Source organism: Rhipicephalus microplus, chromosome 4 (assembly GCF_043290135.1).
Source record: "Rhipicephalus microplus isolate Deutch F79 chromosome 4, USDA_Rmic, whole genome shotgun sequence".
NCBI classification, from domain to species: domain Eukaryota; kingdom Metazoa; phylum Arthropoda; class Arachnida; order Ixodida; family Ixodidae; genus Rhipicephalus; species Rhipicephalus microplus.
In genome coordinates this window covers 166,564,417-166,591,701 of record NC_134703.1, presented here as the reverse complement: position 1 = coordinate 166,591,701, position 27,285 = coordinate 166,564,417, and the positions used below count along the sequence as shown (strand labels likewise).

The 27,285-nt window shown below is 48.7% G+C and overlaps 1 protein-coding gene across 2 annotated transcripts in view; it reads left to right on the top strand.

Moving 5' to 3' along the window:
- LOC119172453 (FYVE and coiled-coil domain-containing protein 1) overlaps nucleotides 1–27,285 on the top strand; it is a 48,307-nt gene that overhangs the window by 9,334 nt on the left and 11,688 nt on the right. For both annotated transcript variants that reach the window (XM_075891764.1, XM_037423564.2), the window contains exons 2-10: nucleotides 11,463–11,544; nucleotides 16,866–16,985; nucleotides 17,100–17,218; nucleotides 18,023–18,129; nucleotides 18,714–18,857; nucleotides 20,106–20,190; nucleotides 20,295–20,456; nucleotides 21,082–23,348; nucleotides 24,716–24,974. In XM_075891764.1, the coding sequence (XP_075747879.1) occupies nucleotides 11,499–11,544; nucleotides 16,866–16,985; nucleotides 17,100–17,218; nucleotides 18,023–18,129; nucleotides 18,714–18,857; nucleotides 20,106–20,190; nucleotides 20,295–20,456; nucleotides 21,082–23,348; nucleotides 24,716–24,974 (3,309 nt within the window). In that variant the 5' untranslated portion in view covers nucleotides 11,463–11,498. The remainder of the gene's footprint in view (nucleotides 1–11,462; nucleotides 11,545–16,865; nucleotides 16,986–17,099; nucleotides 17,219–18,022; nucleotides 18,130–18,713; nucleotides 18,858–20,105; nucleotides 20,191–20,294; nucleotides 20,457–21,081; nucleotides 23,349–24,715; nucleotides 24,975–27,285) is intronic.

Here is a 27,285-nt window from a genome sequence, read left to right as displayed (position 1 = left end):
CTAAAAGGGGTATTCAGGGGCATGTTGGTTGGGGCCACAAGTCGAGGGCCCCACTGGCTTGCGTCACTCGCCTAACTTGACTCAAAAGTGCTGATTTCCACTACAATTGGCTTGCAACACAAGTAGCGTTGCCTTACTTTAGTGCAAGTGACACTATCCTCGGACGCAAGTAAAGGTTGATAATTCACAAAGCATGGTCCGAATGCGTGATCAAGCTTCCTTCTCCCACGAACAGCCTTGAACAGGACACATATATATATATATATATATATATATATATATATATATATATATATATATATATATATATATATATATATATATTGTAGTGAAGAAGAGGAGCTTCAGCGGCATTTCTCGGCGCATCAGGGGCATCGCCATCAGCATAAGCTCGTGCTTGCTGCGCTTGGCCAGACGCTGCCGACTGCTTCGCTTTCTGCGTTCTGCGCTGCAAATAAACCCCGTTACAAGTGGTGGATTCTGCTGGGTTTCGATCACCCTGGAGCTTCGGAATCGCATTTTACCATCCACTATGCCTACCGACGCAAGCGCCGCTCCAACTCCTCCATCGGCACCGCCTACCGTTCTCTGCGCCGGTTCTCTCCGTCTGCGAGATCCCCCTGTTTTCTCAGGCACAGAAGACAAGGACGTTGACGACTGGATTTCAATGTACGAGCGAGTGAGTACTCACAACAAATGGGATGACGCCGCCAAGTTAGCCTACGTCTCCTTTTACCTGTCGGACGTGGCCAAGCTGTGGTTTATTAACCACGAAGCTGAACTCCCTACATAGTCGGTCTTCAAAATGAGCCTCACACAAGTTTTCGGGCGGCCTGAGGTACGCAAACGCCGTGCCGAACAACGCTTACATACTCGGTCCCAGCAGCTTGGTGAGAATTTCACAAGCTATATTGAGGACGTTCTGGACCTTTGCAAGCGAGTCAACGAGTCCATGTCCGAAGAGCTTAAGATCAAGCATATCATGAACAGCATTGAGGACGACGCTTTCCAAATGTTGCTTTCTAAGAGTCCTCGCACTGTCCTAGAACTGACCGAGTTATGCCAGAGTTTTGACAAGTTGCGCAGGCAACGTCTTTCCACCCGACGTCCCTCGGTGCTCGACAACTCTTTGTCCAGCCTGTCCACCCTTGGCATAGGAGAAGACCATGCCCCTCTTCTCTCCAAGATCCAAGAGTTCATCCGCGCTGAGGTCGCTCGTCAGCTCTCTTTGATGTCCTGCGTACCCGATCAACCACGCAGATCGACGTCTACACTCCGCGACTTCATTCAAGACCAGGTCGCACAAGTTCTTCCTCCCGCTCGTGAACCGCCGCCAGTCGCCGCACCTCTCACGTACGCCGAGGCCGTTGCTCGACCTCAACAGCCTGCGATCCAGCCAGCGCCTACGTATTCGTCGCTGCCCTTTTCGCCGCCGATCTATTCACCACCGCCTATGCTGATACCACCTCGGCCGCAGTTTTCTGCCCCCCAGCCGCAAGTCGGAGTCTACTCCGACCAATGGCGGACCCACGACAACCGTCCCATATGTTTTGCTTGTGGTGGTGTTGGCCACGTGGCACGTTATTGTCGTCGTCGCCAGGCTTCTCAGAACATTCGACGGATGCCCTCTTTCGACCCTCAGTTTTCTTCTACGCCTTCAAGCCCTCCTTCCTCTTCATTTCCTTCTGATCGTCCACACGGCCCGACCCACCGCTCCCCATCTCCACGTCGACGTTCGCTTTCCCCTATGCGTCGCCGTTCCGGACCCACCAACCAGGAAAACTAACGGCCGCAGTTCCCGAGGCACGAACTGCGTCCCCGTCGCCATGCACAAGTCCTCGCTCCTGTCCAGCTAACGTCATTGAAGTGTCAGTCGATGGTATCGTCGTCATGGCGCTTGTCGACACCGGAGCCGCTCTATCCGTCGTTTCCATCAACCTGTGCCGCAAACTCCGCAAAGTTCTGACGCCATTATCCGGCCTCTCTCTTAGAACGGCTAACGCACAAAGTGTAACACCTCTCGCAGCCTGTACCACACGAGTCGTCATCCAAGGGATTGTGTATATCGTCGAATTCGTAGTGCTGCCCTCGTGTTCCCATGACATGATACTCGGCTGGGACTTCCTTGCGAATAATAATGCCATCATTGACTGCTGTCACGCTGAACTTGAGCTATCTGCACTTCCTGATGTAGACGCTGTCGAAGCCTCCCTGCCGTGTTTGTTTGTTTCCGACGACACCACCGTACCACCGCGCTCTTCTCTGCTGGTGACTGTGTCGTGTGACGCTATTTCGGACGGTGATGTTTTATTTACGCCCTCTGCCCTGTTCATTCAACGCAAATGTTCTCCACAGCCCATTGCTCTCCTTACTCTCCACCATGGCGTCACGAAGACGCTCGTGTACAATACGCTAGAAGGGCCTTTACCTTTATTCTATGGTGAATGTCTCGGTCACGTGCATCCGATCGACGCCCGTTGCATTTTTGACGCTCCATCTAGTTTACTTTCTACGGACCTCAGCGCACTCATTTCCGACTCTGTTGTTGACCAGTCACTCCTTGAAGCTTTCCACCGCTCCATCGATGTCGCAACGTCTTCTTCAGAACGAAGCCAGTTAGTGAACCTGCTGCAAAAGTTTCGTACTTCTTCTGACAGCCACGCTTCTGGCCTCCGTCGCACATCGAACATATCTCACGAGATTGACACAGGAAGCCATACGCCTCTACGGCAGCGCCCCTACCGAGTCTCAGCGTCGGAGCGCCGTGTTATTGACGACCAGGTTGCTGACATGCTCCAGCGGGGTATTGTACAGCCTTCTAACAGTCCCTGGGCGTCACCGGTCGTTCTTGTTAAGAAGAAGGACGGCTCCATTCGGTTCTGTGTGGACTATCGACGTTTAAACAAGATCACCCGCAAGGACGTTTACCCGTTACCGCGAATATACGACGCCCTTGACTGTTTGCAGGGAGCAGAATACTTCTCTTCGCTGGATTTACGGTCTGGAAACTGGCAAGTTCCTATGGAAGCATCTGACCGACCGAAAACAGCATTTGTCGCACCTGATGGGTTATACGAGTTTACCGTTATGCCTTTCGGCCTTTGTAACGCCCCAGCCACTTTTGAAAGAATGATGGACACTATTTTACGAGGCCTCAAGTGGAACACTTGTTTATGCTACCTCGATGACGTAGTTGTCTTTTCCACCGATTTCGACACCCATTTAAATCGTCTCGAGCACGTCCTCACACGTCTCACCGACGCCGGCCTTCAACTCAACCTCAAGAAGTGTCGTTTTGGTGCCCGGCAGCTCACCATTCTTGGCCACGTCGTATCGCGGGACGGCATACTTCTTGACCCCGCCAAGCTTCGAGCAGTCGCCGATTTTCCGAAGCCAAAGAACTTGAAGGAACTTAGAAGTTTTGTCGGCTTGTCGTCATACTTCCGACGCTTTATTAGAAATTTTGCTTCTGTATGTGCGCCCCTTACGGACCTTCTTAGCGGCGACAAGGACCTTTCCACCTGGTCACCAGCATGCGACGATGCATTCACCAAATTACGCCACCTGCTGACTTCACCACCCATCCTTCGCCACTACGATCCTGCCGCTCCCACGGAGGTTCATACTGATGCCAGCGGTGTTGGACTTGGCGCTGTGCTCGCGCAACGAAAGGCAGGGTTCGATGAATATGTCGTCGCCTACGCAAGCCGAACTTTAACGAAAGCCGAGGCTAGCTACTCCGTGACCGAGAAAGAGTGTTTAGCTATTATTTGGGCCCTTGGAAAATTTCGCCCCTACCTGTATGGTCACGCATTCGACGTCGTCACTGACCACCACGCCCTTTGTTGGCTATCTACACTTAAAGACCCTTCCGGACGACTTGCTCGCTGGGCGCTCAAACTTCAGGAATACGACATCCGCGTTATTTACAGATCTGGTCGTAAGCACACGGACGCCGACGCCCTTTCTCGCTCACCCATATCGGATGAAGGCGTTTGCCTCTCTTCCCTCGAGCCTGCACTTGCGTCATCCGCTTTGCGCAACATGACGGTGGAACAACGAAAGGATCCCTGGATCAGTGGCCTCATAAGCATTCTTTCTGATCCTCTCACTCCTTCGCCGTCTCGCGCTCTCCGCCGCCAGGCTAGCAACTTTTGCCTAAGGGATGATCTTCTTTATCGACGCAACTACCTTTCTGACGGCCGCAAGTGTCTCCTTGTGATACCCCGCCATCTTCGAGCTGCTATCTGCGAAGCTTTTCACGCGGACTCACAGTGCGCCCACGCAGGCCTCTTCAAGACATACGCTAGGCTGCGACTCAGATTTTATTGGCGTGGCATGTATAACTACGTGCGGAAATTCATTCGCTCGTGTGCTCAGTGCCAACGACAAAAGTTACCTCCCGGGCAAGTCTACCCGTCACAACCTCTTCCTTGTCCTAGTCGACCTTTTGATCGCGTCGGCATTGACATTTACGGACCACTACCATCAACTCTAGCTGGTTATCGCTGGATTATTGTTGCGATGAAGGCATTACTCAACGAATGCCGAATCGTGCACCGCACAAGTACAGCGTACCACCCTCAGACTAATGGCATGACGGAGCGCTTCAACCGTACTCTTGGCAGTATGCTGTCGATGTACGTCAACTCTGATCATTCAAATTGGGACCAAGTTCTCCCGTTCGTCACCTACGCGTATAATACCGCCGTACAAGCTACTACTGGGTTTTCGCCATACTTTCTTTTGTACGGACGAGAACCTTCAAATACAGTAGACACTATTCTTCCATATAAACCTTATGAGTCCGAAAGTACAACTCTGTCCGAAGCTGCCCGACATGCTGAAGAATGCCGCCAGCTTGCTCGCTCTTTTTCTACCGAGGACCAGTGGCAGCAGCAATCCCGCCAGACTGGGGACCGTTCGGCTCCAAACTTTCCACCTGGCTCATTGGTATGGCTTCGGGCACCTGCTACCACGCCTGGCCGCTCCGCAAAACTTCTTCCCAAATACATCGAGCCATACCGTGTTGTAGAGCAAACGTCACTCATCAACTATATCGTGGAGCCCATCATCCCATCCACAGACCTACGCTACCGCGGCCGCGACACTGTCCACGTCTCTCGTCTCAAGCCATATTACGACCCATTAGTCGTTTGTTCTCCCTAATTCGCCAGGATGGCGTCTTTTTGTGTGGAGGGCGATTGTAGTGAAGAAGAGGAGCTTCAGCGGCACATCTCGGCGCATCAGGGGCATCGTCATCAGCATAAGCTCGCGCTTGCTGCGCTTGGCCGGACGCTGCCGACTGCTTCGCTTTCTGCGTTCTGCGCTGCAAATAAACCCCGTTACAATATATATATATATATATATATATATATATATATATATATATATATATATATATATATATATATATATATATATATATATATATATATATATATATATATATATATATATATATATATATATATATATATTCGTTCAACTCCCTGGCCTCTATACCTTCCTCTGTTTTCTCCCTTTCGCATTGCCAACCATTGACTGCGAAGCGTGACATTCCCGATGTCACTTTCAAAAGCCTCCGTGGCACTTGCACCCCTCCGCTAGAATGTTGAAGTGTTAACGCTTCCAGGGCGAGATCCGTGGACTGGAGGTTTCTGGGAAAAACCTTCTTGCAGGAAAGCCAACTTCGAAATTTTCGCAAAGGGTCGATTTTTTCCAATTTTCCTTGGACATGCGGATTTGGTAAATTAGGTCAAATGCGCGCTTGTTGGTTCAGACATTTGCGTCGGTACTTGCATCGTGCTCGTCAGCGCGCGACACGATTTGCGGGGTTTGAAGAACCTCATTCTGTTCAGTCGACAAGCCGGCGGCGTGGTTTTCCTCTTCTGCAACTTCGGCATCCAGCGAGAGACACTCCTAGACGGTCGCAGTGGCATAGTCGCTACTCCGTGCTGCGTCCCCGCGGCTCTTCTATTAGTCGATCCCGCTTCTCAAAATAGTTTCAGCTCGGTCATTAGTCTCGGCTCTTCTCGTTGCCCGTCTGCAGAGACATCGCCGACCGCGAACTGTCTCTTGCGCCGGATGATTGCTATCGGTGGCACCGAAGAACGTCCCGCCTTGTGTCGGCGCGTTCTGTTGTTGTTGTTAACGCTTCTGGTCCAAGTTAATGTGGCCGGGTGGCGAGGGCACCGCGCCAATCAAAAAAACTTTAAATAGGCTTCACTTGTTGCTGTAACCACGGTGGGCCATCCATACGTTTTCTTTAGCTGGTGCATATGGTAACCAACCGAGCAAGTGTTGGGTTAATCTCTCCGCCTTTCCTCTTCGTTCCTCACTCTTTTTAATCTGATTCCATTAAGTGGTACAGTGCTTACAGTACAGCGGGTTGCTTTCATTGACATTGCGTAATGTTCCTTTCTACTTTGGTGCATTTTGCAAACACTATTGACATGAAGATTTTTCTATGCGCCAGTGGCGCCGTGCTTGTTTGACCTGCCATGGCGGTATCGCACAACTAACCTCAATTACAGACCGCAGCCGCCACATATCGAAGGCGAATAATAGCAGGCACAAGCGTGTCACTCTTTTCGCTAAAGAAAAAAATGGCTTGTTGAAAGGAAGTCTCCCATTACCGCATGCGTCAAGGGTCTTGTGCGTAATCCCACAAACTATTTTACTTTGCCTGCACGTGGTTAGTCCTTCAATGTATTTGGAGTTTCGGACGTTACATTTGCAAGAAACTACTGTGGTGGGTATGGACAGCGGGAATTAAGCAAGCCCCCCTCTCGAGTGCAGCAGGTGCGACGGAATGCGAGCACATTAGAGAAAGAGAACAGAGCGAAGGAGTGTGATGGGGGAGGAGATTGGAGCTTTAGATAAGGAAGAGTAAAGCCTAGCAAAATGAGGAGTGCTGAGGCAGGGAAGAGGGGGGCGAGCGTTAAGCAAGAACTCTTCTCGGTGAAGTGGAAAGCGGGAATGAAATGAGGAGAGGTGAGTAGAGAAGGGGGAATCGAAATAAATAAAATGAAATTTCTTGGCGAGGCAGGGTTAAAACACGGGTACCTACTGTTCGCTGGCAAGCGTCATAATTACTTGGCCATCCTGACATAATAGCGCAGGACCAACAATCATGGGAACCATATATGATTGCGTTCCAATGGGCGGGAAAAGAAAAAGATAGAGAGATAAAAATGGAATGAATGAAACACCGAAACATACAAAAAAGAGAAATGGAGACCGAAAGAACGCATATAATAGACTTGTATCAAGGGGTGGGAATGTGCGGAGGATGACGGAAGAGAGGAGGGAAAGCGTAGCACATCAACGTACACTATGCAGCTTATGGCAAGGTTTCGGGAAAGAGAAGTGAGCGTGCGCAGAAGGGAAAGGAAGAGGTGAAGGCCACCAGCTCCGCCTTTTCGACAGTCTGGGCAGTAGTGCTGCGTAGCTGTCCCGGTATTTTTTAACAGTACGTTTAGCTAAACTGACTTCTATAGCGCGCTTCTATCGGCGACGACTACACAAGCAGCGCAGCGCCATCGAATGATTCGCGGGTGTCTTCGCCCTTTCGTGGCTCACGCCATGCCCCTGCTATCATTGTCGCTTTGTTGTTCTCGACATTGGAAGAAGCCCAAAGTGGTGCAGGGCCCCTATCGGTCCAGTAGCTAGACAAGTGGCCCCTTTTCTACCCGCTTTTTTTTTCACTTTTTTCATTATGCAGCGCAGCGAAGCTCTCACTTTGCACCAGCTGAAAGCCTTTTGTTGATTGACAACACGTTCACTACCATTCTGTGCGCAAGAGTGCGGGAACCGCGAGCTCGTGTAATCGCTGTGTGACTGTTTGCGCAAACATCCCGCCCTGTGAGCATCGCACTTTTTCTTTTGGGGAATTCGCGCTCCTAACAATATCCAGAGTGAGACAAACACGTTCCTTCCGATAATGCATACCTTGGTAACTGATCCAGATGCATTTGTCTTTAACGAAATGGTCATTTCTATAACCCGTACTCGCTGCGTCTGTCGGGCGTGCGCGAGTGCAAATAAGTGCAATCATTTTTATACAAATATTTAAGTTTTTTTTAACTGCAATTCTTAAAGCCATAAATTCGATCCTCACCACGGCAGCCGCATTTCCGGTGAAGACGAAAATGATGGAGGCCCGTGTACCTAAATTTAGGTGCACGTTAAAGAACCCCAGCGAAATTTCGGGAGTCCTACACAATGACGCCTCTTGTGAACATATCGTGATTTTCGGACGTTAACCACCAACAATTATTCCGGTTCTAAACTTGCATACGCATATTAACAGCCTGTTTTGTGTCAACATAAGGTTTCTTCGGGTGGTCACGAATTAACCCTGTACTACGCGAGTTGGTTTCATGTCCTCAAAGTTCTGAATTTCATCACCCCATCACATTGCGTCGCGCGAACTAACCATCTCGTTATCTGACTTGCTCAGATTTACTATTTTTTTTTATGAATTCAAGCGAAGCGCCGGTTTGCTGCCTGATGCATTGCCTGCTATATGTTCATGGCGCGGGTAGAGGATTTGTTTTTCTTACTTCATGATAAAGAATTCTACATTAATCTGTCCACCGATCTCTCAATGTTACTCCTGCCGCTCACACATCATTAGCTCTTTCTCGAGTTCCCTAGCTATTTTCGAAGTTTTTGCCCTATTTGTTACTTGATATATATATACGATGTATGTACGGTCAACAGCAAAAGTTTGCGGGATGTGCAGTGCGTAACGGAGCGGCAGAAAACTCCATTGCTGCGCCGTGTAGTGTGACGCGGCTTGGTGTCGAGGCTACCATACGCAGCCTCGGTGATTGGCAACGGCGCGTTTAGACAATGCACCGCTGCTGGATCTAATCTCTGAAGCCATGGCCGATAACCTCAACATCATGGTGCACGTCACGGTAGGCGGCGCAGCAAGGCAGTTTGCCATAGAGTAACTATGCTACTCTAGTTTTCCGCTTACTGTATATGCTACCTTTAGCTACCTAAAGCCGCGCGCTGCACATCCCGAAAACTTTTGCTGTCGACTGTTATCAACAGCAAAAGTTAGCGGGACGCGGAATGTTCGGTAAGCTGAATTCTCGTTTAGTGTGGCAATGTTGTTTCGAAGTATATGTTCCAAACTGCACTTGGAATTCCTTCGTTTACAGTCCCCAGAATGATTACAAGCATTAAGCACTGATATAGGAGAAACTCGCGATCGTTGTGGATCCAACGTACCGCAGCCTCTTGCTGTTGATGGTACACTGTTTTTGGGAACAGCGGTGAACTGCATGTGATGATTCAGGAATGTCTACTGTATATGTTCGGCTGCCCACAATATCATTCGGTGCACGTTAAAGAACCCCAGGTGGTCAAAATTTCCGGAGCCCTCCACTACGGCGTCTCTCATAATCATATAGTGGTTTTGGGACGTTAAACCCCACAAATCAATCAATATCATTCGGCGAAGTTCAGGTTCACCTATTAGTGATTAAAATATACATACTGTTTCACATATTTTGGGGATTGTACTATCGTCGAAACTGGCAGAAGGACACCAGATACGTTTATCTTCAACTAGGATTTAAAGCCCCACCGTGGGGGTCTAGTGGCTAAGGTACTCGGCTGCTGACCCCCAGGTCGCAGGATTGAATCCCGGCTGCGGCGGCTGAATTTTCTACGGAGGTGAAAATGCTGTAGGCCCGTGAGCTCAGATTTGGGTGCACGTTAAAGAAGCCCAGGTGGTCGAAATTTCCGGAGCCCTCCACTATACGGCGTCTCTCATAATCATGTGGTGGTTTTGGGACGTTAAACTCCGCATATCAATCAACTAGGATTTTAAAAAGGACAATGGATAGAAAACCAGTGAAATGACTGGCAGCAGTGCTGGCGTAATAGTTCGCCCAAGTATTCACTTCGGCGGCGGTGATCTTCAACCATGCTTGATTGATATGTGGGGTTTAAAGTCCCAAAACCACATGATTATGAGAGATGCCGTAGTGGAGGGCTCCGCAAATTTCGACTACCTGGAGTTTTTTTAGCGTGCACCCAAATCTAACCACACGGGCCATCATTTTCGCCTCCATCGAAAGAGCAGTTGCCGCAGCTGGGATTCGATCCCGCGACCTGCAGGTCAGCAGCCGAGTACCTTAGCCCCTAGACCACCGCGGTGGGGCCTTCGACCATGCTTAGGCCATTGAGGACTTAGATCCTTTGATATCACTCTTACTTGCTACTATTATTTATTTTAAATATTAGTAACTCTGTGCAAACCTACTTTTCGAGCACATTTCGTTATACCAGCGGGTGATGTCATGCATATACAGAGCGAGCTATATTCTATGGGACCTGTGCGTGCCTCAGATAACAAAACTACGCAATCATAAGGGCAAGTGATGCGCCATGCACGTATCGGTCTTCTGCAGCGTACTGCCAGGTGATCTTAAAACGCGCCTCTTAAGTACCCTTTCGTGCGTTGGTCACCTCGTCCTTCGATCGTTGTCCCTCACCTACCCGAGAGACAGAACATGGCGAAAGATGAAGGGGTGAGGACAAAGTAGAATGGCACACGTGAACGTGAGTTGGTATTTATCATCCAATTGTGTGCGCTACGTAAATTGCGTATAGTGCCTCTGGGATGGCCCCCCTTGACCAGCTAATCATATTTTTGCCAGTTTTTTGTGAACAATGAGCGAGGAAACTGGTGAAACTGCAGCGTCTTTCGCAGCTGCTCAAGGAGCTATGCGGCGCTGTCGTCAGAATCCAGAAGTTCGCGCCGCCGAAGCAGGATCTTGTCATGGCACACGTCAGAGCAAGTCTTCCTCGGTTCAACGTATCGAGGAATGAGCGCGCGCTTAGGGCTGCGCTGAAGTTTCTCGTTAGGGAATATTTTAATCGTCAGTAAGTTTTTGTATTTGTTGAGATAAGATAACGTGTTTTTTTTCTGTGCTGTTATTTGACCACAAGGCCGAGAAGTCGCTAGAGTGAGTAAGTTGTGCATGAATCTGTGTGACCGGAACACGTCTCACGGAACTATCCTTCGGTTCCTGGAAGGCGACTCACCAGTACCTCATGGTGACTAGAAGTTCAGGCTGATGCCGCTAGGAGGTGTGGGAGATCAGCCATCCTCCATCGGATAGCCATTATCGGCCGGCCTCGGTGCTCCATTTATCGGCCCTCGCCGCAATCACACCCTCTGCAGTCAGGAATGTTATCGGTGCCCTCTTGGGCGATAAGTTCCGGATCGCTCCGGTAGCAGTGTTTTGCGGGGGCCTGTTTTGTTTGTATATTGTTCTCCCTGTCCATTGTCTTAGGGCAAGCCCGCGCTCGCGGCTGAGTCAGTCGATGCGCAACAGAGCTTGGCGTTTGTTGTCGAGTCCTCCTCTTGGCGGCGCGAACGAAATCTTTGCGGGAGCTGGCGTTACTGATCGATGCTCTATTGCCCCCTCTTCCAGGACGAAGCCAATGATTGCGGCGCTACGCTTTCTCCTATGGCATCTGGAGTACACGTAGACCAGGCCTTGGCCCAGATCAAGCGTAAGTCATGTTTCGGTCTCTGTGTTTTGGTGTCTTGCCCGTTTGTGTTGTTTCTATGTGTGAAAGGATTCTCATTGATTCCCGCTGAAAAAAAAACGAAGAGTAAATCATGATCGAATATTGTGGGTAACGAGACTACCTAGAATGCTAGCCTTTCGGTATTTTTTCTTCATTCATGTAGCCTCAAAGACAGCAAGCGTACTTAACATTTCAGCGTGTAAATGGGTGAACCCACGGTCGTTTCTTTGTATATATGAAATGCGCCCATGGGATTATAAATTTCGCCTAAGTCGCTCACCATTATCTACGTGTCAACTTGATAAGACTCTCATTTAAAGCACTACGATGTAGCGGTTCACGAAACAGGGCTCCGGAACACGCTTTATATTCGCGCTATGTTTTTAATTTTGCTGAAACCCACCACAAAATGGCCAGAATGCGAAGCATAACGTAGATATATTCGCCTCCCAAGGCAGAGTAGCAAGTCAGCGATCTACACACGCCGGCTACATTCTCTGCTATTCAATAAAGAGTTCTCTCTAATAATATGTTTTGTTTAATGTCCCAAAACACCGTATCATTATGAGAGACGCCGTAGTGGAGGGCTCCGGAAATTTCGACCACCTGGGGTTCTTTAACGTGCACCCAAATCTGAGCACACGGGCCTACAACATTTTCGCCTCCCCCTAAAATGCAACTGCCGCAGCCGGGATTCGATCTCACTACCTGCGAGTGGTTCTCTCTCACACACACTCTTAATCACGCTTATGCCTCGTTAGAACTTGCGTTCATGTTTTGCCGATGCTGGCATTGCTACGTAGAACTTAGATGCAGCGGTTCAGCATGTATCAACGTTACGCTCGTCTGAGTGGCACACGAAATCGGGCAGCGTCCTCTGAATGTGAAACATTCGTGAAGGCCCTATAAATGTACCCTCGCGGGCGGCGTAGCGTCATTCACCGATGCTTCTGTGGTAAGTGCAAGGCAGATATCGGAAATCTGCGGCGCTCCGGTATTTCGACTCGAGCAGCAACACATTAAACTTATCGGTATAGTTCTATCACCACATTACAGGCCTGAACATGAAAAGACGATTTGGTGCAATAATCCACCACCACTTATCTAGGTGGTGTTGGTGCAATCCCCCTCGGTGCTATTTTGGTCCGCTTTCTTTCTGTCAGCTAATGATTGAAGCGTGCTGGAAAGCTATCCGGGCCTCGGATGCCGTGGAACAATTGTCCTTCTTATCGGACATGCATGTGACGCGCATAGCTGCATGCGTTGTCAGGAAGCGATTTCCTCGAATTTCGCTGGGGGCGTATAACTAATCTCCTTGCTCTGCAGGTTAGCCTTCGCGAAAGCCGTTCGATAAGCGTAATCTTATTTCTATGCACGTATAGAACACAACGCGGTGCTCTGAATGAGCTTATCTTGTGAACGATGCATTTACGTATATTCATTTCATTAGATTTGTATGGGAATTGCTGCAATGGAGTAACACATTTCTAAATGAAGCATATATAGTTTCATAGAGCTCCCTCACTATGGGAAATCCTGCCAAATAGAAAAAATCTTCCCGGTTAAACAATAAGTTTGACAAGCGTACTCGTTCAATCTTGCGCATTCTTCACAGCACACTTACAAAAAGCAGATCTCACAATTTCGTTCCGCGTGGTTCATAGGGGAGGGATTTTACGAAAATGGCAACTGGTGTTTTTTTTTAATATTTTTAGCAGCATGAAATCGCTAATTGCCACATTTTTTTTACGGCCACAACTTCCGAGCAAGGTTTCCGAAGGCGCCCTGGTGAGTTCAGCGCTGCGTAGAACTGAAACACCTATACGCAAGTTAACAGGAGCGGTAATCCAGTAGGTATAGTGGCGCTATCATTTAAAGTTCAGGATGACAAGCACATCACACTCTGACTTGCTTCTCTTCTTCAAACATGCACCCTATAACTGGTTAACTGTTCCCTACGTCCATGTATGATGTATATTGCACCTATAAACCGCAGCTTCTTTGCTTTTCGTTCACTGTTTCCATTTCTTATCATAAATGCTTATAATGGACCTTCCTCGAATACTATTAGCATATTTGTTATGGTAAATGTTCAAAACAAAATAAATAACATAGCAGGCATTCACATTTGGTGCCATCTGTCGTTGTAGTTCAGTTGCGAAGGGGCTGCACTGCTACGTTCAGGGTATTGAGTTCGACTACCGCGGCCACGGCGGCCGTACTACGAGTTGGGCGCAGAGCAATGACAATCGCAGACAATATAGGTGCACGCAAAAGAATATAGGTTCGTCGATATTAATTCAGAGTACCCCAATATGGCGTACCTATATCAATCGCTGCTTCGTCGCGCACGTAAAGCCCACTAACCTTCACATTTGTCGCACAGTGTCCCGTAAACTTCTATCGCCAGGTTTATACATCAATAGGTTCTTTCGCCGGCTGTCCTTGGGAGCAGAGTGCGATCAGTTAAGTGACGTGCGCACCCAGTCAGCGAGCGCAGCTGCGATAAGCGTCAAACCTTGGAGCGTGCATTGGCTCAACCCCGGAAGCTGGCCACCGGGAGCGCGCGCAGTTTGCGAAGCCCGCTGGTGACGCGCGACAGACGGGCCCCGCGTTCCCGCCGCACTTGGGGAGCACGCGACAGCTGATGCCGGGAAAGTTCCTCTGCATCCTTATCGGCACGCCGCCACGTGCGCTTGGGTGCCCCGCCATATCTTGCCGCGCACTGCGTCAGCCGTGAGAGCGCCTGCATTCCGTCACGCAATACTCGGTGTGTTTTTAGCGGTGTGCTTGTCGCATATTCTAAAGGAGGCTGTTATACATGCGCCGAAGTCTTTCTGTGAAGCTGCAGCTGTCTTTACAGCAGCCCTTTAAGAAAAGCCTAGACCGCAGAAGCCACACGATGTGCAAGCCTGAGCTTTGGAGAGCGGGCGGGCGGGCATGGAGAACTGGCTGAGACATAGGCTGTGGTCCAATTCTAGACAGCATCGTGGAGAGTCTACGCTGACAGCTTAGAAGGCAGCGTCAAACTCGTGTTGTCCGAGAAATGGAACGCGTCTGGGTGCCGCCTACGCAACTATATATACGCAAGCTTGCGTCGAGAAGAGAAAGTTCAGATGAACAGACGTAACAGTTATTTTCTTAGCTTGTTTCGCGTTCAACACTACGAAAAATTGAACGAGTAGTGTGGAGAAGTGTCTGCTTTTGTGCAGACGACCATTCCGACGAGATCCGATCTATCCGTGCGATTCGCTGAGCCGCCATTGTGTTAGGACGGCACAGTGGCCTGCATCGTTTTTGTCTACGATGCCCTCTTCTCGGACCTGTCTATTTTGTCGGCAACGTGAGGATTGGAATGGGACTTAAGATGGCAGTCATCCACTTAGCTGTCTATTTAGCCGTTTACAGTGAGTATGGGAACACACCCATAGTAGCGCAAAACAAAAATCGATGAACACAAGAGACGAGACGAAGACGCACGCGGGATGAAGAGATTGTGCGCGCTCGTGAGAACTGTTCACTGCTGTCGCTCTTTGATGATCTGTTCCTGGGTAATATGTAGCGGGTTCGAGTTCCTCAGCGCGGCAATGTTGTATATATTGACGGAAGGCAATAAACGTTCGTATAGCCAAAATCGGCATCCTTCCGTGAAGGTGCCATGCACAGTCTGTGTTGATTAGGGAACGTTACAGCCAATCAATCGTGAAATCACTAATCTCGTGTGTCAAGCTATAGCTGCTCGTCCTCGCAAAGCTACGCCATGTGTGTGAGGGCACGTCCCTACTGGTTACTGCATTCAGAAAGCCTTATTGACAAGGAGCCGTGTCTCTGATACACCACTGCTTTCGAGCATAAGCCAGTTGCGACTGAGAATTTGAATTCCTATTTTTTTCTGTAATGCTGTGCCACTCGTTTATGGCGTGCAAAACAATATATTGACATCAGCCTGAGGGCGCCCACTGCAGGGCAAAGGCTCCTCCCATGTCCCGCCAGTCATCCAGGTCCTGCACTTGCTACGGCCATGTTACACCAGCAAGCATCTCAATCTCATCTGCCTACCTGACTTTATGTGAGGGGTAGATATATTCAGTAAAAAATCAAACACTGTATTAGTGCCTCCTGACTTTGCGACTTAACTCTGTTCGCCCTCTCTCTCTCATTCGGGCATTCGCTCTGTCATGACATACATAATGAATATAGGTATGTACCATCGGGAAAAGGCTCTGGTTGAACGAGTGTGAAGGCTTGTTTTATCCAAAAGTTGACGCACAAAGGCGCGCACTGAAGTTGTGTCGTCGCATGGCGCTACCGTGTTGACGCGATAAACATCGACATGACTAACGAGCGCGCGCTACCAGCCACGCTTTCACCCGCTGAGCACACGCTCCTATCGGATCCTCATGGTGCGCCTTGTTTGTAAACCAAGTTGACTGGACCACGCGTTCAAGAAAACAAGATAAAAGACCACTGGTGGCGCTTCAAAAGCACGTGGTTCTTGCGGAAACGAAAAGTTGGTGCGGCTGAACTCGCCTATCGTTGAGCTTCGTGGGGCTTCTGTGCAGATTAGAGAGCTAACGCAGCCTCAACACATTCACACGAGCTGCACGGGAAAACAAACGTCCGCGTAGCCTTAACCATGCGCGTTATCGGTCTTGTCGGCAAGTGGTTACGGAGCAGCGGTGCGTGAGTGTTAGCGGTGAGTTGCGCATAGTACGATTAGTTAATACTAGGTACTAAGCAGCGAAGAAATAGTGTTATAATTGCTTGAAACGCCATTCAGGATAACAAGACTGAGAGAGGACTTGTAAGCACTTGTGAGAATACTTCAGACTTGGATGACATTACGTTGTTTGTGTTACTGAAAAAGCCCACGTGTTTATGACGGTGAAGAATACTGCAGCATCACCCGGACAACATATAACTTCAGTCACTTTTGTAGGCGCTGATGTGTCATATCTGTACGCCTGTCTGGATTCATTGCTGGGCAGACTTGTATACGCTAAATAATCAGGAACTAACTTCAGTGCGGGGAAGACATACTTAGTCTTCTTTAGCTCAATTTTGCTTATCCATTTCAAAGCGCGTGTGGTAGTTCTGACAGTGATGCTTCATTTCTGAGTGCGTACGATTTCTAATCAGCGCAAAGAAACAGTTCATGCCTTTAAAAAGACAGTTTTAGTATTTTTTACTAAAATACTGAGTACTGATGTTCGTTTATCTTTCTTTTTTTTTTTACTTTAACGCTGTTTCCAAATTGTTTCTAAAGTAAAAAAAAGTTTGCTGACATTTTTTTTTTCTCACAGAGTACATTCAGGAGCTATGTGAAGAGTTCAGGACGCATGAGGAGCCGGTGAACGACGACAGCACCACGTTGAACAAGTTCTGCTGTGAGCTCGAACAGATACTGCAGTATGGTCAGAAAGGTAACGTATCCGTATTCGTCTGAAGAACATGTCTGTATACCATTGTTTTAATACGCCTTTTCCACTCGCACGCTTTACTCGTGGCTCTTTGACTTTTCATTTTTGTCCGTACAGATAAGGGACTCGTTCTCAACGTCTCCAAGGGCTACTGGGGTTACTTCTGCCGCTGTCTGGCAAATGAAAAGAACTTGAAGGGCTACAGCGCGCTCAAGTACGCGAAGTCACTGTCAGAGGTAAGTTCGCGAAGGCTTTTTGCATTACACACGCCATATCGTTGTTTACCTGTTTTCTGTGCTATTGCGGTAATCTTCACTGAAAGGCATAAGGTTTCCTGATAAAGGTTCCATCTTATTTTGGGATGAAGAGTCGTCTACACCTTTTTTTGCATTACTCGGTTGACTTGATAGTATAGCCTCATAAATGATGGCAATCTGCTTAGAGCTTCTTTCCGCCGACTCTAACCACGTTTGCAAAAATTTTCATTGCCTTAAACGTTTTCGCTCTTGACTCGCGTAAATTCGGGTTATCTTTCGTTCTATCACTTAACCATGCGTTTCGAGAAGCTAGCAATAAGGTCAACACTTCTGATTTCGTCTACGCAATGTTGGTCGTGTTGTCGATACCAAGACGTGTTAACCTTGAGTGGCTTTGGCGTCGACATTTCACGTTTACCTAGGCTGTCAGACAGTCCTGAGCTAAAAAGCAAATATCGTATCAAACAATAACGCTTCACTATAGCGTGCATTGTGAACGCGGTATCACACTGCAAGTAGGGTTTTGTAAAATTTCGTAGAACGCACTGCACATATATATTAAGATGTCTTTCTAGCGACCACTCTTATACGGCTATTAAATGAACTCCAGTGGTATGTTCTACCTTGTTGCGCGCGTTCGGAGTTTGCTTGGGGCTTCCAGCTCCCACGAGAGGCCAGAATCCAGCTGCCATCCTCGAACCGGTGCCGTCTTCTGGCTTGTCCCAGTCCCGTGAACGGAAAACGAAAGCTCAAAAACCGACTCTGACCCTTTTTCTGGCGCAGCTCAAGACTTCATTGGGGAGAGGACGTGCTGTGATCCGTTACTGTCTCGGGCACCAGTGCCTCGCCGAAACGCTGCAGATCTGCACTGTTGATGAGAAGACTACAAGGTGAGCCGAGACAGTACATTCTCACCGAAAAATTCAGCGAAGTTTCAAACAATAAATATAGATGACCGTTAGAAATGGGGAAAATATTCAACAGCGTTCCAGTCAACCAATTTCACGGAAAAGACTTTCACCGTAATTATCGAAATGTGATTAGCAGGTGTGGGCGAGTATATTCAATTGTAATTTGTTTCAGGTATGAATTCATATTTCAGAAAACAAGTGAGCCTCTCACAAGGGCACACGTAAAACAAGTTTTTGTGTTTATTTTTCACCATAAACAAACTGTAAGCCTTCTGATCTGCTGTGCTGTAAAAAGAAACTTTTTTTTCTATAGCCTCTAAAGCAGCTGAGTTTCTGGAACGCAACACTGCTTTACTTTTTCTTTGATAAAATTTGAATTTGGCGTTGTCTCCAAATTTGTCTTGAGCCATTTAGACTCGCACACCCACCCGTAGAACATTCCACCGTTCCACCTTTGTTGTCAACTCTAACCGAGCTTTCCTCAATCGGGCCACAAGTTGCGAATGTGTTCATCGCGTCCATAACCGTTGCCCCCCTGAAAACTGTCTCTTCGCCTTTCCCAGCGACCATTACCATACGTGGTCTTTCGTGCGGCAGCCGGACAAGCTGCAGTCTCTGTTGTCTTCCCTCTACGACCTGAACGCCGTCGTCTTCGACCTCGCTCCCAGTGGGAATGACCTGGACGCTTCGTGGCCGCTATTCGCGAGGTTGGTCCTTTGTCGACACATAGTGCCCTCACTTTAGGCGTCTTGGTCGTGCCGCATTGAATACGTAGACCGATGTCATCTGGCTGCAGGCTGGAAACTCTTCTCCCTGAATCAGCATGTTTGCACAACACAAGTAAACGAGGACTTAGAGAATGACGCAGGTGCTGACTTCACCTAAATTTTGTTAACGAAAACGCTGGGAATATGTGCAGATGACAGCAAGCTAACATGTCAGCAGCCAACATGCGAAATCATAGAGGCTAATCAAATGCAACTGCAGGGTTACCTATGTTAGCATACCTTCTGCTGCGCTTCCGAAAAAAAAATTATAAAGTGTCTGGCTATAACGCAATAGTTTGCGTGGTTGTACTGTCATGTGCTGCTTGCTATTAAGTATGTATATTTACAGCGTTTTCGATAGCAAAATTTTGTTGAAGTCGAGGCTGTGTTGGGTCGTCTCTACATTTTCTTGCGCTCTGCAAACATGTTCATTCTGAATCAGTAATTATAAAGCTTCCGTTTTATCCAGTTTTTTTTTCTCACTGGAATGTTTCGGCTATTTCACTTGGTATGATATTTTTACGCACATATTGTGCTTCAACTCTTTCTTTTTTATCATGCTCGCGGTTTCAAACTGCTGTTCGGGCAGCCATTTGCGTTGATGCTTCTCATGCACGTTACATTTACCATAGCCAGTTGGCTTTTACTTTGATTTGAATAAGGAGCAAAGAAACTCAGTCAGCAGTAATGCCAAATGAGAGTACAAGAACCCATGACGTCACGCGATGGTTGTAAATTAAATCTGGGCCGCATTACGCTTGCCTCCCTTGAAGGGTGTTCACTCTTTGGTGAGATATTGTGTCACCATATTTCTTTTCCCGAGAAAACTTGCTTTGTTTTACCGTCGTCGCAGACATGCATACGTCCTTCGCTATTTTAAATGAAACCAAAAAGTACTGCAACTGACAATGTATCAATCAAGTACACCGCAATGTCCTATTTTGATACGAAATGTCAGCTTAAACAATGGTGCTTTAACAGCTGAGAGTGCTAGTTACAGCACTTTCTGTTATAACAAAAAACGTCCGTACACACTTATTATTGAGCCCAACGTTCCCGTCGCGGCGGCGGCTTTTCATGCAGCCTGGAGCGCTAAACCAAATTAAGTGTGTCAAATTTCCAACAATTTTCGATGCGTCCTTCAATTGTATTCGGAATACTCTATACATTTACAATGTTTGCTCGCAGGAAAGTCTTCGGCGAGACCTGGCCTACGCTAAGTCGGTGCTCCAGCATCTCAAGCATGTCCAGTCTAAATAGCGTGTACTCCCAGGTAAGTTTTCTTCTTCGATCAGCGTCTCGACAACATCAACTGTGCAATACTTTTTTTTTCGATCTCACCGCTACTCTATTGGTCTATTTTTGTTTTTCTAAAAGATGGATTTGACCTGCTCGCTTTCATCCGAGGAGATGCGAAACGCTGCACCAGGATCCTCTGCTGTTCAAGCTCGTTCGCTGCTGTCGACGCCCTCTGTGGACGAAGCCAGAGAAGACTCGCAACAGCGATCCGAACACGAGTCCCAGCCATCCATGAGGAAGGTTAGCAAATTTCTTTCGGCATCATAGCTCACTAGTTCTTTCCAGTGTAAATACTCACAGCGTCGGCTAAGGGTTGTCTTCGTGCTCGTGGATGAACACAGCTAGCCTCTGCGGGTATCTATGCAGCCCTAAAGTGTCCTGGTGTGCATGACAGCGCAGATACTTTTCTCGTTTCATGTGACGAAACCACTACCATGTTCTCAATAGCGCCACGTTGTGGGGCACTCCGACTTCATGTTAACCATATCTGTTTAACATCGTACACCCAATGGGTACACGAGGCTCGCACGAGAATTTATAACCTCGAAAACGGACGATGCACGAGACACGTGGAGTTGTGAATCTTACTGGCACAACTTCTCGCTTAGTTTCGACAACGCTGCGTCTGATGCGTGACAATGGCCCGAAAACTTATCAAGAACAAATGGGCTGTTAGTTTGTTTTCTTGATGCATGCTAGACGAGCTCACAAACTACACATCTCCAACAGTGAAAATATATTGTGTTAGATCGAAGCATGTCAGTATTTCTGAAGTTAAGTATGTCTTATTTTGTTGTTTGCTTCCTCTGCCTACAAATAACAATGCTCACGCCAGTACATCTTTTTTTATTGTGTATTTGTGCAGCTGAAAAGCAGGTCTCTATCTCCAATTGTGTTCAAGATATCATCTCCAGAAGCTCGCAGTGGAGTGACTGCTCCAGTCCAGATGGCCGCTTCTTCGCAAACGGAGGGTTGTCTAACTGAAAGGTTAGCCGAAGCGGAAGCGAGAGCACTGTCATGCTCCGAGAAGCTGGAAAAAATGGCCGAGGAATGGGGCGTCAAAGAGCGCGCTTGGCTGGAAAAAGAATCGCGGATGCAGAAGGAACTAGAGTCGCTGAGAGCTTCTCAGTCCGGTGAAACCAAGTGTGTTCAAAGTACCTGTAAAAACTGTGATGAACTAAATGCGTCAGTGGAGCGACTAAGTGGAGAGAAGGATGATCTGAATATTAAAAATAATTTTCTTGCGCGGAAGTTGAACGAGGTATTGGAGAAGTTAGAGGATTCCGAAGAATCCGTCGAAGCTCTGAAACGTTCCGAATCAGATCTTCAGACGAGGATCGAGAAGCTCAGTTTCGTCAATGAGGGGCTGAAAAATCTCGTCGATGCTGTCAAGGACGAGGCCACGATTCTTCGACAGCAAGTCATCATCATGGACAAAGAGATCAAGAGCAGCCACGAGTTGTTGGAGCAGAAAAAGATGCAGTGCAAGTGTCTAGAAGACCAGATGGTCAAGCTGCGGTCAAAATGCTGCGAGAGCATCAATTCCAGTGCCATCAAAGACCGTGAAATTGAACGGCTCGCCAACCTAGTGCGCGTAGCTCGACGAAAGCTCTTCTCCAAGTCTACTTCTACACAGCAAGCAGACACTCCACTCGAAGAATCCTCCAAGATTTCCGTGGACAATGGTATGTCTGACGAAGTGCTGCTGAAAATACTGTCCTCCGAAGAAACGGAAGATTTGCTCATTCCAACGAAACAAGCAACGAGATCGGAGAGCTCAAACTGCGAACTCTTCGAACACTGCCTGAGGTACCTCGGATCAGCCATGTTGCACCACGAGTCCCTGATCGACAAGGCGAATGCCCGAGTTCGGGATCTCATTTCCACAAGCCACAGTATTAACCTTCAGCTGCATGTAATGCAAGAAGTGCTGAGCATGCAACATCTCAAGGAGGACGGGGATTTAGACGAAAGGGATGTTTCCGTGGGCAAGGAGGCCCCGGGGCCTTCGGGGGAGTTGGTGCCACCGCGAATAGAGGGTTGCGACTTTGTGACCTCGCTGTTCGAGACCATGTGCAGGAACCACTCCAAGATGCAGTCCCTAATGCTGTCCGAATCTCAGCTCGAGAAAGAGCTTGCCGACTGCAGGGAACTTAACAAGCTGCTGTCGGCCAAAGTGCATGAGCAGGAGCGTAAGCTGTGTGGTTTCGTGCAGGAGCTCGACCGGACCAAGAGCCTCCTGGCGGGCATGGAGGACACTCACCACAAGCTTCAGACTGCCAAAGCCGTTATGAGGTACGAGCTCCAAGAGAAGAAACACCTTCTCCACAACCTGCGGCAGCAGTTGGAGAGCACGAGGGAGAACTGTGTCCGGGTGATGCGCTCCAACGCCGAGTCGGAAATTGAGTGGAGAAACCTTCGAGAAGAGTTCCAGAGCCGGAAGAAGCAGGACAGCCAGGACAGCGGCGTCTCAGACAACGGACAGAGCACGCGCGAGGCGTCGCCTTCGACTGGCGAGGGCTCCTCTGAGCGGGAAGATCCGGAGTCGGTCGAGGACGACGACCGTTCTGACTCGCTCAACGTGGACGAGATACCCGAAGAAGGGGGCGCCCAAAGCATTCCAGACGCGGTGGCCGACATTGAGAGCAAATACCGCGCGCGCTCTCAGCGACTCGAGTACCTGGAGCAGCAGTGCCAGATCCTGTACAATAGCCTGGTGCGCAGCAGCGAGCGTAGCAACATCCTGCAGCGCCGGCTGCAAAGCCTGCTGGAGGCTGGCGCTGGCAACGAACCAACCGCGCAAGCCGCTTCCACAGCGCACAGCGCGTCCAGCATTCCACTGAACTCAGACAGTTCCGAGGCACGCGAAGTTCTGGCGGATGAGGAGTGTGATGCCACGAGTGACAGTGTGTCTTCCTTCTGTGGCGACGAGTGCGACGGCGATTTGCCCGAGATCAGGAAGAGAACCCTGGGCACCATAGTGCACAGGGTGAAGCTCGAGAGGTCTCAGAGCGAGGAGGTCATCTCCAATTTGCGCGCTAAAATTGCAAGCCTGGAAGCGGCCAACGACAAACTGCACCAGCAGGTGGCCACTCTTGCTGAAGAAAAGGCGCAGCGGGAAAATGAAATGAGGTAAGTCAATCATCTTTCCCAAGTTGTCGTAATGTTCTTCTGAAACCAAACAACATGCAATGATTTGAGGGCACAAGATCAAATGCCCCTGATTGTTCAGTTTGAATTGTGGCCTTTTTTTAATGAAATGTACTGGCCGCATGTGCGAATCAATGTTACGTTTAGGTCGTGAAGTTGCTGAACGGTAGTTTCACGTTTACTCTACGGCTATAGGAACAGGAGTGACTGCTAGACATTTTGTGCTTAGAAAATTAACTTGTATGTTAGCCCTGATCTAAACGTGAAGGTGGAAAGTCACTAACATTGCATTGAATACTATCACATAATCATTTCATCAATGTCACGGTCTGTGCTATTGTTGTCCGATAAGTTTGAGAGCAGAGCATGTGATACCGATATTCGCCTGTAGTTCTGCAAGCGTCGACGGGATGACCTGGCTTTACCCCGTAACCACTACATTCCCCCTGTGCTGCCTGGAAATGACTTCCTCAAAAGAAAAAAATACTGCTGCGTCCGTTGGTCTCTACTCAAAAACAATTGTTATAAACAAGGTCACACATCCGATGCCCGGTGGTACTGAAGGGGCCGTGACTGGAGAGAGCCTAACGTATACTCATAATTAAATGTCTGTTAAGGCTGATATTGATTATGGCTCACTGTGTTTTGGCTTCCCCATTTGTAGGAGTAGTAGTAGTTTGGAAATTCCACGCATGTTTCTGCCACCACGCTGCTGTGGTGCGATAAGGTTATCAGCTGAGAAGGCTTGCTGAGATGGTGTCTGGATGCGCAATCAAGGCGCGTGACCAGTGTTTGAGGAAGGGCAAGTGACCGAGCGGGCCCTTTGGGCAAGAGATCACTGGTATCACCCTCGGCTATGGGAGACTAGATAGCCCGGCCGTGGCCACCAGCGTAGCTGGGCGTGCATATATGCTTAACGCGCGCCGATGCAGGAGCTCATTGCTGCGGCGCGCCAGCACCGAGGAGAACCTAGAAGTGCGCTGAAAAGCATCGCACGCGTAATCTGAACTTCACAAACTAGGCCTATTAGCAATTATATCAACTACTTGTTCTCGCCATCTGTACTTCACTAGTTTGATCCAATAGACTTTTTTCTGGAATATATAAGTAAGGGCCTCTGCTGAGTAAATCCAAAATATTCTAAGATAGAATCTTGAAGCAACGAAAAACACTAGATGTCGCTAAAAACGTTTCCCTCTGCGGAGTAGTATATTTGTATGACTGTCGTTATACACCTATGCATGACTACGTCGTTTCGCTAAATTGGCTTAATCCGGGGCACATGCGTTGCGATGCTGTTCTCGTCGGAACCAATGAGTCAAGGTTCTCACATTTGTCTCGTTCTGCAGGCAAAGGGCGAGCGGGATGCTGCGTACGGAGCGCAGCTTGAAAAGCGTCCAGATGCAGGAGATCTCGCGCGAGCGTGGAGAACTGTTGGTCAGGAACAAGGAACTCGAAGAGCAGCTCGAGCAGAAGGACCTTCAGCTGACGCGAGCCGACCAAAGCCGCCGACAGAGCCTCGAGAAGCAGCAGCTACTCGAGAAGGAAGTCTCCTCACTCACCGAGAGGCTGCAAGACCAGGCGGCCGCCAACAGCCACCTGTACAGGGTGAGTATCCCGACGATTAGCCGCATTCTTGCAACCACCTATACATTCATACCTTTTCTATCCATGAACCCTCAAAGGACCCCTAAACCAACGTTACTAGAATAACGTTGCCCTAAACCACCCAGAGATAAAAATTTAGTTGTGGTGTTGCAGGTGTGCACGAGTTTTCGACAAACGCGTTGCCCCGACAATTTTATAAATGCGAAGCATTTCTTAGCGAACTTCGGCGACATTGAGCGTATCTATCTAGCCGCCTACGACTTTTAGCTCTCCTTCTTAGCGAACTTCGGCGACATTGAGCGTATCTATCTAGCCGCCTACGACTTTTAGCTCTCCTGACCGCTTCGTTCATGGTATCAATACCAAATTTGGTACGGCACAATGTGAGTGTATGACGAACATAACTGACTAGTCATAGCATGGTCATCATGATATGTATGTCATGAATGTCATGATTTACATTTCATGGTCTTGCTGCTCTTGCGGGGTTTTCGTTCACATGACATGTTGCAAAATTGCCACGGTATCACATGACTGCAAGGCGAACACAAGTGACGGATCCTGATGTTGAAATCATGGCATGCGTCTCGAGTAAGTCATAACTCATGAGTCATGACAACGCGCCACGCTCATAGTACGCTAGCATTCGTTTCGCTAGCATCACATATACCAAATCTGGTGTTACGGGACGTGAATGAATGACGAAGGCATGTGACTGGTGCAAACATGGTAATCATGAGACGCGTGTCACGTAACAACATGACTACATGCCACACATGATGCGCTCGCGGCCGTTTCGCCAGCTTCACATGTACCACATTCGATGTTACGTAACGCGAACGGATGCCATATGCAAATGACATGTCCAAACATAATCATGGCATGCGTGTCATGTAACATGACTCCATGCCACACTCATGATGCGTGCTTGTTGCCATTTCACATGCTTCACACATGCCAAATTTGGTATTACGTCAAGTGAATGGATGGCGAAGGTATGTGACTGGTGCGAACATAATAAACAGGAAATGCATGTCGAGTAAGAACATGACTACGTGCCACACTCAAAGCGGCAAAACACTTCGACGTGACCCGGCGCACGTGTGCGCCGGCGTTCGTTTCGTCGCGTCACGCCGGTGATGCGACGCCGGGCGCCAATCTACCTGGCATATATATCCTCGCAGGCCCGTGCCGCACTACGTTGCTTTGACGCATGCGCGTTTGAGCGCACACGGCGTCCTTCAGTCACGAAGCTAAGCAGACGCGGTGCTGTCTAAGTAACGTCATCCACGCGAAATGCAGCATGTCGCATTTCGCACCGGTTGCCGCCGGGCCTCGCCGACAGACGCTGGTTGCCCCTAGCGTCAGATGAAGTGCTCGCGTTTTGCTAGTGGAGCATCGCTGCGCCCGGCGTGCGCACGCGTCCATGTTACGTGCGCTCGCCGCCGTTTCGCTAGCTTCACTTATGCCAAGTTTGATATTACGGGATGTGAATGGACGATGTATGTGACACGTCGAAACATGAGAATCATGATATTCGTGTCATGGAAAACATGACTACATGCTACACTCATAGCGTGCTCGTGGCAGTTTTGCTAGCTGCACATATACCAAATTTGGTATCAGGTGACGTGAATAGATGACGAAGGTAAAAGACACGTCCAAACGCGATAATCATGACATGAAAGTCATGTACGGCGTAATTTACCACCGCCTTGTAATGTTATGCGAATCTTCGCATATCAGCGATTCCCACGGTATGTGGGCTCTGCCTTTTTTTTTTTTTTTTGCAAATGGTACCATGATAGTGGAGTTGCATGCCTTTGATGGTAGGTATGCGGCCCTCGCTCAATTCGCTCTTCTCTTCGCTACGCAAGATTCACCAGCTTATCTCTTCTCTTCCCCGAAGGCTCCTTCTCGCAGTCGGAGGAAGAAGAGCAGAGAGTGCTGATATACTTGCTAGCATTCGAGCATATATACTTGCGACGTCGCCATCAACGCCTTCTATTAATAGCACCTTAGCCAACGCAGTCGATACCGGGAAAGAGCGCAAGATCAATCTTCTTTATTGTGATAGCAATTATTTCGACAGCTTCGGTCTCGGCTGGTTTTTACCATTCACGTGTATATATTTATACACGTGACTTGCCAAGCCTCCTCTTTCTGCGGATCGAGCATCGGTTTTCCGGCCGGGGTTGTCTGCACGCGCTTATCTCGTGAGCGAGCAAGGAGGGGGGGGGGGGGGGGCGTGTGGTTGCCGCGCTATCGCAGCAACAATCACCGCGCGGCTCTTGCCCACACAGCAGGCGGG